The sequence below is a fragment of the Anabrus simplex genome, chromosome 5 (genome assembly GCF_040414725.1).
Source record: "Anabrus simplex isolate iqAnaSimp1 chromosome 5, ASM4041472v1, whole genome shotgun sequence".
Classification (NCBI taxonomy): domain Eukaryota; kingdom Metazoa; phylum Arthropoda; class Insecta; order Orthoptera; family Tettigoniidae; genus Anabrus; species Anabrus simplex.
The window spans coordinates 337,862,107-337,874,851 of record NC_090269.1 but is presented as its reverse complement, the minus strand read 5'-3'; the positions used below and the strand labels follow the sequence as shown (position 1 = coordinate 337,874,851).

The following is a 12,745-nucleotide window of genomic DNA, read 5'->3' as shown; positions in this document are numbered from 1 at the left end:
GAATGTATTGGAAAATCAAATGCCCCTCAATAAATTTTGCTAGTGTGAGTTATGGATATAATAAAGCGGCAGCAGAGGAGAGATCTAGGAGCAGTGATTCTTAGGTAAACCGATAAGAAGATGGCTAATGATGTTATTACTTCATCTATTCGAGGGCGGTTATAACCTCCAACGATATTCCGCCAATATCCCGCAGACAGGCCGATTGACGCCTCTCTTGCCTTCTACCTAAGGAACAACCACGAATTTAAAAGCATGATGAGGAAAATGGCAATACGTTACTTCCCTGCTGGCAAGCAGTCAGAGACGTTGCTATTGTAACCTGTAGGTTCGTTGTCGGTCTGTCGGTCACACACGCAGACCATGATACCCGCAGAAAACAGTAAATTTCTCCGTCATGTGAAGAGTAAGGTAAATTATGAACATAACGAAAGTTGTTCATAATGAAGAGACGTTTCACGTACGGTCCACGGAGTTTATAGAAAATTAATAGAATAAGAGAAAATGGAGGAAAACCATTCTGGTTTTCCCATAAACCCCCCGTCTATTCAAAGATTTTAAAATGATATGCATATCAAAACCTTCCCCGGTGTGAGTATACTCTAAATATGAAGTTTGGTTTGGATCTATTCGGCCGTTTCGACGTGATGGTGGAACAGACAAACAGACAAACAGACACGAAAAGTAAAAACCACCGATTCGGTCTTGAGTTGACCTAAAACGGATAAATATCTGAAAAATTGGCAAAACAAAAGAAATTACAGACAGCGGACCCCCTACAACTTTATTTATATAGATTAATTTCATACAGGTCAGTCTCTGTGGTGTAGTGGTTAGTGTGATTAGCTGCTACCCCCGGAGGCCCGGGTTCGATTCCCGGCTCTGCCACGAAATTTGAAAAGTGGTACGAGGGCTGGAACGGGGTCCACTCAGCTTTGGGAGGTCAACTGAGTAGAGGTGGGTTCGATTCTGGTACTGGTCATCCTCCCCAGTTGTATCCCCGACCCAGAGTCTGAAGCTCCAGGACACTGCCCTTGAGGCGGTAGAGGTTGGATCCCTCTCTGAGTGTTAGGGAAAAACCGACCCTGGAGGGTAAACAGATTAAGAAGAAGAAGAATTTCATACAGGGAATAGATCCTGAAAATCTTTAGAACATCGCATTTAGTCTTTGTTACAGCCCAGACACTCTTGGCGTCAGCTCATATCCTTAGTACTTTTGTTGAGGCACGTACAAGCAACAACAAGAGGTCATAAAAGCCTCCAATTTGCACTAAGGGCCCGCTTGGAAGATTTTGCGTGCTACTATCTCGTGAGAAAGGAAAGTTTGTCGAACAAAGCAGGGCCACTCCTTAAAATGTTAGACAGAGAACTGTGTGCGAGACAGATAGAACGATACCTGACACCCCTCACCAACTTGGGATAACCCTGTTAAGGAAGACATTTTTACTGCTTAAGGCCAAATTCAGTCAATCACAAAATTGCAGGAGGTAACCGCCCGTTTGAAGTAATTCTGAAAATCAGTCAATTTCGTGTTCTTGGAGAGTGTTAATGAAGATTTAGTGTGCTCGTATCTTCAACATGTAATTCAGAAATTTCCTGATATTTTTCTTTATTAATTGTTATCAAATTATTTAAATACGAGTATCAACGTCTTATATGCAAGTGAAGTGGGCTCATCCGAACGTGAAGGAGCAAAAACCGTCGAACAGTGTGTCTACGCCGAGTTAATTAAAGTAGGTGACGCTTTTGATACCTAATAAAACCCTGTGATCGTTTCACAAAATCATCATCATAGTGTGAATCGCACTAATGGAATTAATCAGTGCAAACCAGTGGTAAATTCAGTAATGGATATCAAAAAAGGAAGGTCCCGTGGTGTACTACGTATCCTTCCGCTACCCCGACTCTGGATTTTATGAGGGCGTAGCATGAGAAATTACAAAAGTAGACGCCGAAGCCGCCAAAGCACTCAGTTTTCAGTATTCGTTCAGTCTACCGTTTTCAATCTACAGCATTCAGTCTTTAGTCTACAGATTTCAGTCTTCGGTCATCACTCAGTTTCTAGTGAACATTCGGTGAACGGTCAGTAATCGCAGTATTTTATTCAGACCAATCGTTACTCTGAATGTCAGTGTAATTATGCTCAGGTGCGATATATCTGAAGCACGGTCGCGGTACGCGATTTATAAGTACGAGCCATTTACTGAAAGGAGAGGTGAGTGTTAATCGTAACATGGACTATTATCAAACTTTGCCATTAACAGTATAAACTTTTCTGCACATCCGTCGGCAAGATACAATGTTCGGTCTTATTTTCAGCAGTCTGAAGTGTTATTCGGACCGGCTTGTGAATTGAACCATTTATCAGTAGCATAAGAAATTGTCACTTGACTGCGCAATGTAAATACATTTCTCCAGAGACAATTATATTATTTCATGAACTGTGCCGTATTTCACAATCATAGACTGTGTCCAGTTACGCTTATCTAGTTCGATTTCTTGACGTTTACGAAGTGATGATGATGATGATGATGATGATAATAATAATAATAATAATAATAATAATAATAATAATAATAATAATAATAATAATAATAATAATTTCGACCGCAGTTACAGGCTAAGTATTTCCAATGTCAACTGCAGTAAGGACATTGAAATGGCAGAACTTGTCAGGATGGAATTTAGAATCCCGTAGCAGGTAGAAGACAAACATTGTATTAGTTGGTAAGTTAGATGGAAGACATCAAGATCTCGAGACTGAAAAATGCGTGTGACAAATGTGTTAATATGTGTAATTCTCGTGTGCGTCATATATAATATCATCATGAAGTGCTAAATTTGAATAACGGGATCCCGAGGATGCAGTTGCAGCCAGCATACACAAGGTAATAAGATGCAAACTTAGCTATGTAAATTATTGTAGGCTATAGATTAACGCGTTGTCCGACATGGTCATTATGTAATGTTTTGTAAATAAGAAGTTCACGTACTGACAACGTAAGGATGAAATTAACAGTGATGCGACTATTTTATAAGAATAATCACGAGAAAACTAGAGTTTAAAACAGACAGATTGTCGATCGGAATCTGATTATGATAAACTCGATCTGATAATAATAATAATAATAATAATAATAATAATAATAATAATAATAATAATAATAATAATAATAATAATAATAATAATAATAATAATGAAGACTGAAATTCTATGACACTTTCACAAACTGTCGTCTTCAAGGCTAACCCACAAAATTTTAACATATACTGAAAAACTGAAGAACGTACCATGGATACAAGATGTTAAAAATGATCTGGAAAAGGTTCAGATAGAACCATCAGAAATACTGGACAGAAACATTTGCCGTCACAAGATAAATAGTTGGATAGTAAAGCCAGAGAATGAAGTCCTTAAAAGATCGGGGACTAAGTGGTCAGAAGAAAGGAAACAGGCACACAGTGAAAGAATGAAAGCAATATGATCTGTTAGAAAGGCGAATCATAAATGTAATGCGTGATCCAACAGGGTCCATACGCAAATAATAATAATAATAATAATAATAATAATAATAATAATAATAATAATAATAATAATGAGGACTTCAGAACTTAACTAAAGTAAAGGAAAACTGTTGTTGTAGATTAAAACACGTCATTGTGGAAGCAATGATATGTGCAGATATAGTTGTAATGCAGGCTTATTTATTAGGCATTGTCAACTTGTAATATTGTGATAAAAGACAGACAGGTTCAATGTGAACGCTAGTGAAGCTGATATGAATATTAAGAGTATTATTATCCCTGAAATGTGTGAAGTGAATCCTGTCACTCAAGTGAAGGACATATATTTGTGAATTAAGTGAATAAGGTTAAGACTCTAATGATAAGAGCGACCCTACGATGACATATGAGAATAATAAATATTGAAAGCGCAATCGACGTACAAGGATAATCAGGGATCGAGTGAAGATGAAGGACCCATGTAAGAATTATTCATTTAACGAGAGGACAATGCAAATAACATAACTTCATTTTATGGGACGTTACGATATCTGAGGACTCATTGTGAAGTAGTTAATGCTTTGCAAATTTCGAGGTGATTGCTGACAATGACACGTAAACGTGATAAATAATTTCAACACTATACATTATAATTGTTGTGAATCAGAGTCTATTTAAAAATATACTTACGTGTGATTAATTAGGTGGAACGCTAATTAAAATAATTATTTATTAATTAGTTTTGATAAACATGTATTTTCGTTGCCGGATCCCGTGAGATCTCCGAAGTTAAGCAACATTGGGCGTGGCCAGGAGTTAGGATGAGTTACCACGCTCTGTTGGTGGGGGTTAAGGGAATGGAGGAGCGGAAAGGAACTGGCCACCCTACTGCACGTAAACTCCGGCTCAGGAACACCTCTGCGGAGTTTCGGACCTGCCTTCGGGCAGAATAACCCTTACCTTACCTATTTTCGTTGAACAGACTTGCTTGCGTGTACTAATCAGTGACAATTCTAAGGATGCTAAATGTCGAATATATGGGCAGAAACTGCGTCACTTTAAAGCTTAAAATTTAGATCTTGAATTTCATGCTACTTTAAATTAACTGGGAAGGTCTTAAACTTCGTGTTCCCTAAATAATAGAATGTAGCTGACTTGTTTCATTTTTTTGTCATTTACCCCTATTTCTGGATTTCTACATTGCTAGTAGAATATTAATTTTTGTAAATATTCATCTGTTTATAAATTTAGTTATTAAGCGGTAGGATTAGGTTCAATGATCAACGCGTTGGTCTTAGTCGACAAGATGACTGCATTATCTTAATACCTTTGCTCGACAACGTAAGAATCTCGAATATTACATGTCATATTAATTTTATAATATCATGGTCAGGTCACAACAAATAATTAATGACGCAAATTCATTTCTCAATGTAAAAGTTATGCGGGTATGTGTATGATATATAAAGAAAAGAAACAGGTCTGTGTGTTTACATAATCAGCGGCGTATGCTTGTAAGTCTCATTTAGGAAGGAGGCTCAGTTGACCACTGACCCATTATGAGTAAGCTCTTTTTGTATTTTATTTAAGAGTGGTCCGATAACCTCGCAGTACAAATATATTTGATGTAATCATGCCTGATAAACTATCTTCAATAACTTTTTATATACAATTTTAAAGCAGCCATTGACTCATGGTTTTCCATTTATTGAATATTATTGACAACAGTGTAAGTCTACGTGGTAATGAAACAGTGTCAAATTCACAATATGTGTGTGTTCATGGTCATAGATAATTTTGGTCACACGTTTATGTGATTCATACATTAGACTGTTTTATAACAGTGAGTTAATTAATGTGTTATTTTAACAACAATTCAGTTATTGCCAATTCCTGCCCCATCTAGCATAATGCGGGGTAATATGATACAGTGTTCAGCTAGATCAACGTTCTGTTTTGAAATGCAGAGAGAACATTTTAGTTGTTTATTTTGATTTTCATATATGATGTAACTCAATTATTTTATAACCTCGAATAATTATTATGACACTATTGTATTACAGGAATTTATACTAATCTATTCATTTAATTTACGTCATAATTAATGTCTTTTTTAAGCAAATTTTATTCAATTTAACTTTATTTTCATTTGCTTGTTTTGAGTAATAACATTTATTTTATTCAATTTTAATCAGTCTGGGGATGACAAATTATTTAGTAGTTAGCTTGACCCGTAGTTTAGTTTGGGACACCCCTATTCATCAGCCCTGCCCGAGGAATCGACGGGCGGCCCGCGCCTGAGAAGAGAGTCTGCGTGATGGCAAGTAAATTGATTAATCATGTTTATTTTTCAGATAGCCGTGGCAGATATTGGACGAAGCTCATCATCACACATGCTCTGATCAGAGGGGCATATAGGGGGTGTCCAGAAGGGTATAATATATTCTATATATAATTATTGTTATATTTTTATGTAACAAACGGGCCAACATAAAATGTCTTTCCTTTGCTGACGACCTTGCAATAATTACCTGGACAGATGAGAAAGCCAGACACGCCATCGAGAAGCTTTATGAGATTGTCATCAAAACTGGCTTCCATATATCCTACGAGAAAACGCAGTACGTGTGCTCTAAGAACCCAAACCTGGCATCCCTTGTAACAAACTATGGCAACATCACACAAGTTAAACAGTTTAAGTACTTAAGTGAGATCATAAGAAGCACTGGCAATGAAAGATTAGGCAGTAAAAACCGCGCAGAAAAACTATGTCAAGCCTGCACAATCACTTAGAAATGGTACAATAAAAAATCACTTTCTACCAAAGCCAAACTTCGATATTACCACACTTTTGTCTTCCCAGAGACTCTACGCTATGAAGGCATCATCACGAACAATCAACATCAAGGATATCAAGAAAATGGAACGGCAGATACCGAGGCAAATATTCGGACTCAAGTTTCAAGATGGTATCTAGATGCGAAAAAGGTGGGAAGAATCTATTCATCAACTGAGGGATTTACGTCAGTCACAAGCAAAAGACGCATGAAATTCTACGGACATTTAGCACTAATGAATGGCTCCCGATTGAACAAGAAATTTTTTTTTCTTTATCATTGGAACATGACAAACCAAAGTACGCTGGTTGATATTGACCTACTGACAACAAAGATTACATACTTACAAAAAGTAATCATTCATAAATTTTCATCCAAGAATCCATCGGCGAGAAACTTGCAATTAAAGAACGAATGGTCACAAGAAAGACGACAGGCCTATAATGAACGGGTGTTTATTTATTTATTTATTTATTTATTTATTTATTTATTTATTTATTTATTTATTTATTCATTCATTCATTCATTCTACCAACACGTAGAAACAGCAGAACATATCAAACTAGATTTTGAGATGGATACGATTTCAAAGTCTTTCTTGGACTGGGGTTTTACTGGAAGAGAAAATTAAGGCCACATTCTGCTTCCTTCCCACTCCCAGGCCCTTCGTATCCCATCGTCGTCCTAAGACCTATCTGTGTTATTGCGATGTAAAGCGAAATTTAAAAAAATAAATGTTTAGCGGCTTTAAGTCCAATAATTCTTCTTTTACCCCTAAAATTGTTTATGCCATAATGTAAGAAGGTAGCTACCTGTGATTTGCCTCTTATGTCCGTGGAATCATTGAAAGTCAAACTCAAAGCCTTAATTAGGGTACAGTCCCAGCATTTACCTGGTGTGAAAATGGGAAACCACGGAAAACCATATTCAGAGCTACCGACAGTGGGGTTCGAACCCACTATCTCGCGAATGCAATCTCACAGCTGCGCGACCTTAACCTCACAGCCAAATCGCTCGATCGCAGAATTTATTTTAGAGGTCTACACCGATAAATCTACCGACATGAAGATGACCTATTTGAACACCTTCAAATACCATCTGATTGATCCAGGATTGAACATGCCAACTTGAGCCCAGAATGTCAGCGCTCTGTCGGGCTTTTATTACTTTATTTCAGTGTTTTGGGACGTCATTTTCTACCTGAATCATATGACTGTTTATAAAATAATTGTCTGATAAACTGGTAGGGTCTGTGCCAATTTATGTAACTAAAATGATTTCAGGATCTGGAATTTAAAAAAAAAACTATTTGCCTGGCACGATTGTGGATAAACCTGAGAAGAACTAATAGTTCCTAGATTCTATTTTTAGATCTCTCAAGAGTGCGGCTTCCCAGTTCTATCACTGAACGTGAGTTAGCTTGTTCCCATATCAAAAAATGCTTTTATTGGAAATCATGCACGCTTTAGCGAGGAACAATGAATGAATGAATTTATATATATACAATCTAATATAGTTTAAAGTGTCTCACCTGTAAAGTTCGTCACCATGGTGGTAGGGATGCACACTGGTACGGGGTTGCTCCAAGTTCCATCTTGACAACGGAGCGCGGGGTATCCCGACAGTTTGTATACCCCTAGCTCTCTGCAGTGGAGTAACACCGTAGCTCCATGAGGGAATGTCACCCTCCCAGCCTGGAAGACATGAGAAAAATGGAATAATAATAGGAAAAGAATAATAAAAATAATAATAAGGAGAATAGGGACAAAACAGGAATGAGAACAGGATTAAATACAAGGTTATTGATAGGAATAAGTCGAATATGTTTAGGAAAACAACAAGAAAAGAAATAATAATGAAAAATTAGGAATAAGAAAACGAAATCAGAAAGTAATATAAGTAAGAGCGTTCAGTTAAAAAAGAAGAGGAGTAAGAACGAGAATAATAACAGAAATAGGATTAAAAATAGAAATAGGAATAAGCAGAATAGTAGTAAGAATAAGAATCAGGTGTTGAAAGTTCTACCAAGTATGGTCGATCTTATCAGCGATGTCTTAGAACATGAATTACCCTGAAAACGGGATAATTTAACCTGTCAGCAAATCTACTTCCAAAAGTCTATTAGAATGTAGCAGTGCTAATAGCCATTCGAATGTCATGGGATTGGATCACACAACGTTGGTCGGAAATGTGAACCGTGTTGCATTCGGCCGGTCCTGATAGCTCTCGTGGTATAGGGTATTAAAGATGCATTGATAGCCTGGATGTAGCGGCATTTCAGGAATTTTGGCAGCGTACGTGAGGAGTAACAGCTGCTTCCTTATTCGTAAAAATGGAACTCCCGCTTCAGTGAGTAGGCTGTGAATGGGGCTAGCAAGTTACGGGAAGCTCCCGTTGCCAGCCTAACTCTACTATGGTGGAAATGACTACATGACTTCAAACCAAATACATTGCCAAGTCTTTTTCCTCCTAAAAGAGTTAATATAACTTTCAGATCTTTCGAAATGTATGCGCATCCATCACTTTGGCCGCAATCACTCGAGGCAAGGTTCAGTATGAATTTTCCCTTAAAATAAACGAAAAGAAAGAAAGAAAGAAAGAAAGAAAGAAAGAAAGAAAGAAAGAAAGACAATCATATTTCTTTCTTCGTGATAGAATGTTAAGGACCATAGAGAAAGGGAGAGAGAAAATTAACTACGGATAATTAACCTAATACTAGGGAAACCACAAAGGTTCAGCCTACTGATTAATCTATGACAAAATATAAATTAAATAAATTTAATTCGTTTTCATTGGAATTTGAAGAATATTGCAATATTCATTATTTTCGAGCAGCTACCCCCTGACGGATTCTATTTATTCGAATTACTGTAAGTTATACAGATGAGTTTGTAAAATTTGGACGGAATTTATCAAAATAGCACTTCATATATCTTGCGGAACATTAGTAGTGTTTCGAAACCATTTAAAAAAATTTGCAGAAGGATTTGTGATTGTTCCCAGCGCACTAAACTACATACCGATAACGTTTCAGTTATTATTTTTATACTTGTGCCCTAAGTAACGAGAGGAAGGCTCTTCCTTTTTGTATCAACCTCTTTGGACTGCTTTTCATCTCACTCAAATCTGCCTTTCGGATCGATAATGACGCCTTTCTTGGATTAACTAATATTCGAATGATATTATGAAAATGTACACGGCTTGAGATTTTTATTTTTTATTATGGATATGATGCATACTTTGTTTTTTTTATCGGAAATACGATAAATATCTCCCATCTCCTTCAGAAGCGTTTGGCATCTAAGATGAAGTCAATCATTCGGATTAATATAATATCCTCATGTTCATGAAAACCAGAACAGTTTGAAAGACTAGGGATAGGAAGTTTATATTCACAGGACATGTGCATGGTATGTTCTGAAAAAATGCTTAGCATTTGAACCATGTCGGCTCTCAGTTTCAATGTCCATATCGATATCTCGGCGCACCACCACCGACTGGTAAAATGTGCATGTGGCTCTCGTTGTCGCTATAAACGGAAGGTAATGGACCAGTGCGACTTGAGCAAACTGCAGGATGCCTCTCAGACGTATGCGAAAACCGTACCATCAAATGAGTGAGTTTGAAAGAGAGAACATGATGCATCCATCCGGGAAATTGCTGCCCGTGTGGGACGAATTGTGTCGGCAGTGCAACGGGTGTGTACTGCACCCGCTCACTTCCTGAGTCCCAGACTAGCATTTATCTCAGGGGTGATCAGTTCGAAAACGATAAAAAAATCGTATATAAAGAAAATCAAATTATATATCGGCGCATCAAATGAACACAGGGATGAACGGGGCATGCAAATTAATGTTACGGGGGACGACTCATTCATGGATACAAATTTTTGACTCCACAATAGGACTGGGAAGTGACAACTTAAATTCCATGGGCATACTGGACTAACTACAATAAAAATATATGGAAACTGTTTCCTATTGAAATTGCAATGAGGAGCAATTTATTCACTTATTTTGCATACTACACATGATGACAATTATTACATTGGGACACTTCCATCCTGAAAAATAAATGACATACTACTTGGATTTACCTCACTACACTGGTAGTGTAAACATCTGGTGAATTCGCCCCAATTGGTTACTGGGGATCGAATTCACATCCGTATGAGTGGACGTTTCACCGCTGGAGATCTTCTTTCGGAGACGAAGGCATGACAGTAACTATTTACTGTCATCTCCTCGTTCCGTTTGGACATGAGACACTTCCGGTATGTACATTCTGGTGAGCCGGACACCCACCGTGGAAATGTTATCACCTCGAAAAAACGGGAATTTATAGCACGGATAAACTCTAGCCTATTATTTCCAGATTCACAAACACGCCAGTTAGAGTTCATTAACGCAAAGCCTATTTTAATATTTACACTTGTCAATACGACAAGACGTACGGAAAGGTTCATAACTATGCTCTGACCATGAAGACATGTGCCGTCCGTGGGTTATTTACGTATCTACCGCTAACAATCTCCCCGTGAAAACCCAACATCTGGTTCTGAGCAGTTCGACACAGGACGACTGTCCCTATCATATCCTCCTATGATTATTAAATAATATCATTACCATTCTTTATCTGATCATTATCATATTCTGTGACTACCATCAATTAATTTATTATTATCATTAATTTCAATTATAATCCTATATTTGATTATTATCATTTGTCATCCGGGATGATTATATGCCAACCCTTGCCGACGTTTCAAACGAAGGGTCGTTCTTCCTCGTAATTTATCCGCACAATTTAATGATCAGCTTCCTAATAAATATTATTATTATTATTATTATTATTATTATTATTATTATTATTATTATTATTATTATTATTATTATTATTATTATATTCGTAACAATGAATCATCGCCCTTTATATATCTCAACTTCCTTTCATCATAATTATTATTCTCAAAATACTATTGCAAGTTCTTCATCTTCTGCTTCTTCAACTTTTCATTATTATTACTATTATTATTATTATTATTATCATTTCACGTTTACACTACCGTTAGCGATATTTATGGTTAAATGCCTAAACCTTTACAATTTCAGTCTACTTTGGCACTACGCAATTGATTTAAGACAAGATTCACTTGGAGTATGATTATTATTATTGTTACGGAGATATCCGTGGTAGGTAGAGGTGAAAGAAGGTGCGGGTGTGAATGGGTTTCAAGCTACGAATTTAACGTGCAATGTAAAATTAATTTAAAAATTTAACTAGGTTATATTTTCTTTTCAAAAACAAGAGATAACAATCATAACAGGTACAGAGTAGCAAAAATGTAGGTACAATATTACTGGATTCGGGCTCAGTGCCCTTACTTCATAACTCTTGGGCAATCAGCCCCGCCTTACTCCAAAAAAAATTTTAGCCAAGGGGCAGAAAACCCCATTCATGCCCAGGAGCACTGGCTCCAAACATTACAGATAAAGCCTGCACGAGGCATACAGAAACAAATTTCAAAGAGCGATCCGCTCTCAAAATTGTAAGCCTATCACAAGGCCACACCAAACTCTACCTTCAAGCTGTCCTTCTAAGGACGTATTCACAGGGGTAAAATACCCAACCTACGGAGGTCTATTACATGAAAAGAAGGTTGATTACATGACCTCTAAAATAACAATTTGAGAGGAGGCGATCTTGCACTCCTAATACACTTTGTTTTTAAAACCTAATCTGGCTCTGGGCCGCTAACGCAAGGGCTAATCCCATACTACAGAGGTGACTTAGAGAAGAACACTTTACATTACATAAACGAAGAATAGTTTGAAAAAAATAAGTTCACCTCAAAACAAATGTGAGTGGGAGCTCGAGAGGGTTAGCACTCTCTATCCCAATATGTAGCTTTACAAGAAAAAGATGAAAAGAGTAATTACATTTTAGGAAAAGGTTACATGATGGAAATGCTTCGAACCCGCCGCGAGTGTTAAACTGCCAACCTAGCAAGAAAAGAAGTTATAAATAGGCCATTACCTGGTGTTGAACGGCAGAAGAAGAAAGAGGCGCTTCCCGCCTCCTGCTATGTACTTAATACACTGAAAGATGGAACAGAAGTGGCCCGGAGACCCTAAAATCAGCAGTTTATATACTCTCGCGGAAGTTTCTAGGCGTTAGGGGAATGAAAACACCCGCCCACAATGTTTTTATTGGATAGGACCCCGCAATCGATTCAAGTTGGGGGAAGATACATCTGATTGGATAGAAATTAATTTAAGAAATTCGGGATTGGCTACATGCAAAACAAGGGGAAAGAGAGGGGTATACAGCCAACTTAAACAATAACAGAAAGAAATTTAGCAAAGAACAAACATTTGAAATAAAAATTTCTTCAACAAAATAGT

General features: G+C 37.2%; 1 protein-coding gene across 1 annotated transcript in view; it reads right to left on the bottom strand.

The window, feature by feature from the left end:
• Positions 1–12,745, bottom strand: part of LOC136874523 (locomotion-related protein Hikaru genki) — a 367,869-nt gene that overhangs the window by 221,137 nt on the left and 133,987 nt on the right. Inside the window, exon 3 of the mRNA XM_068227826.1 lies at positions 7,873–8,035. Coding sequence (XP_068083927.1) covers positions 7,873–8,035 — 163 coding nt within the window. The remainder of the gene's footprint in view (positions 1–7,872; positions 8,036–12,745) is intronic.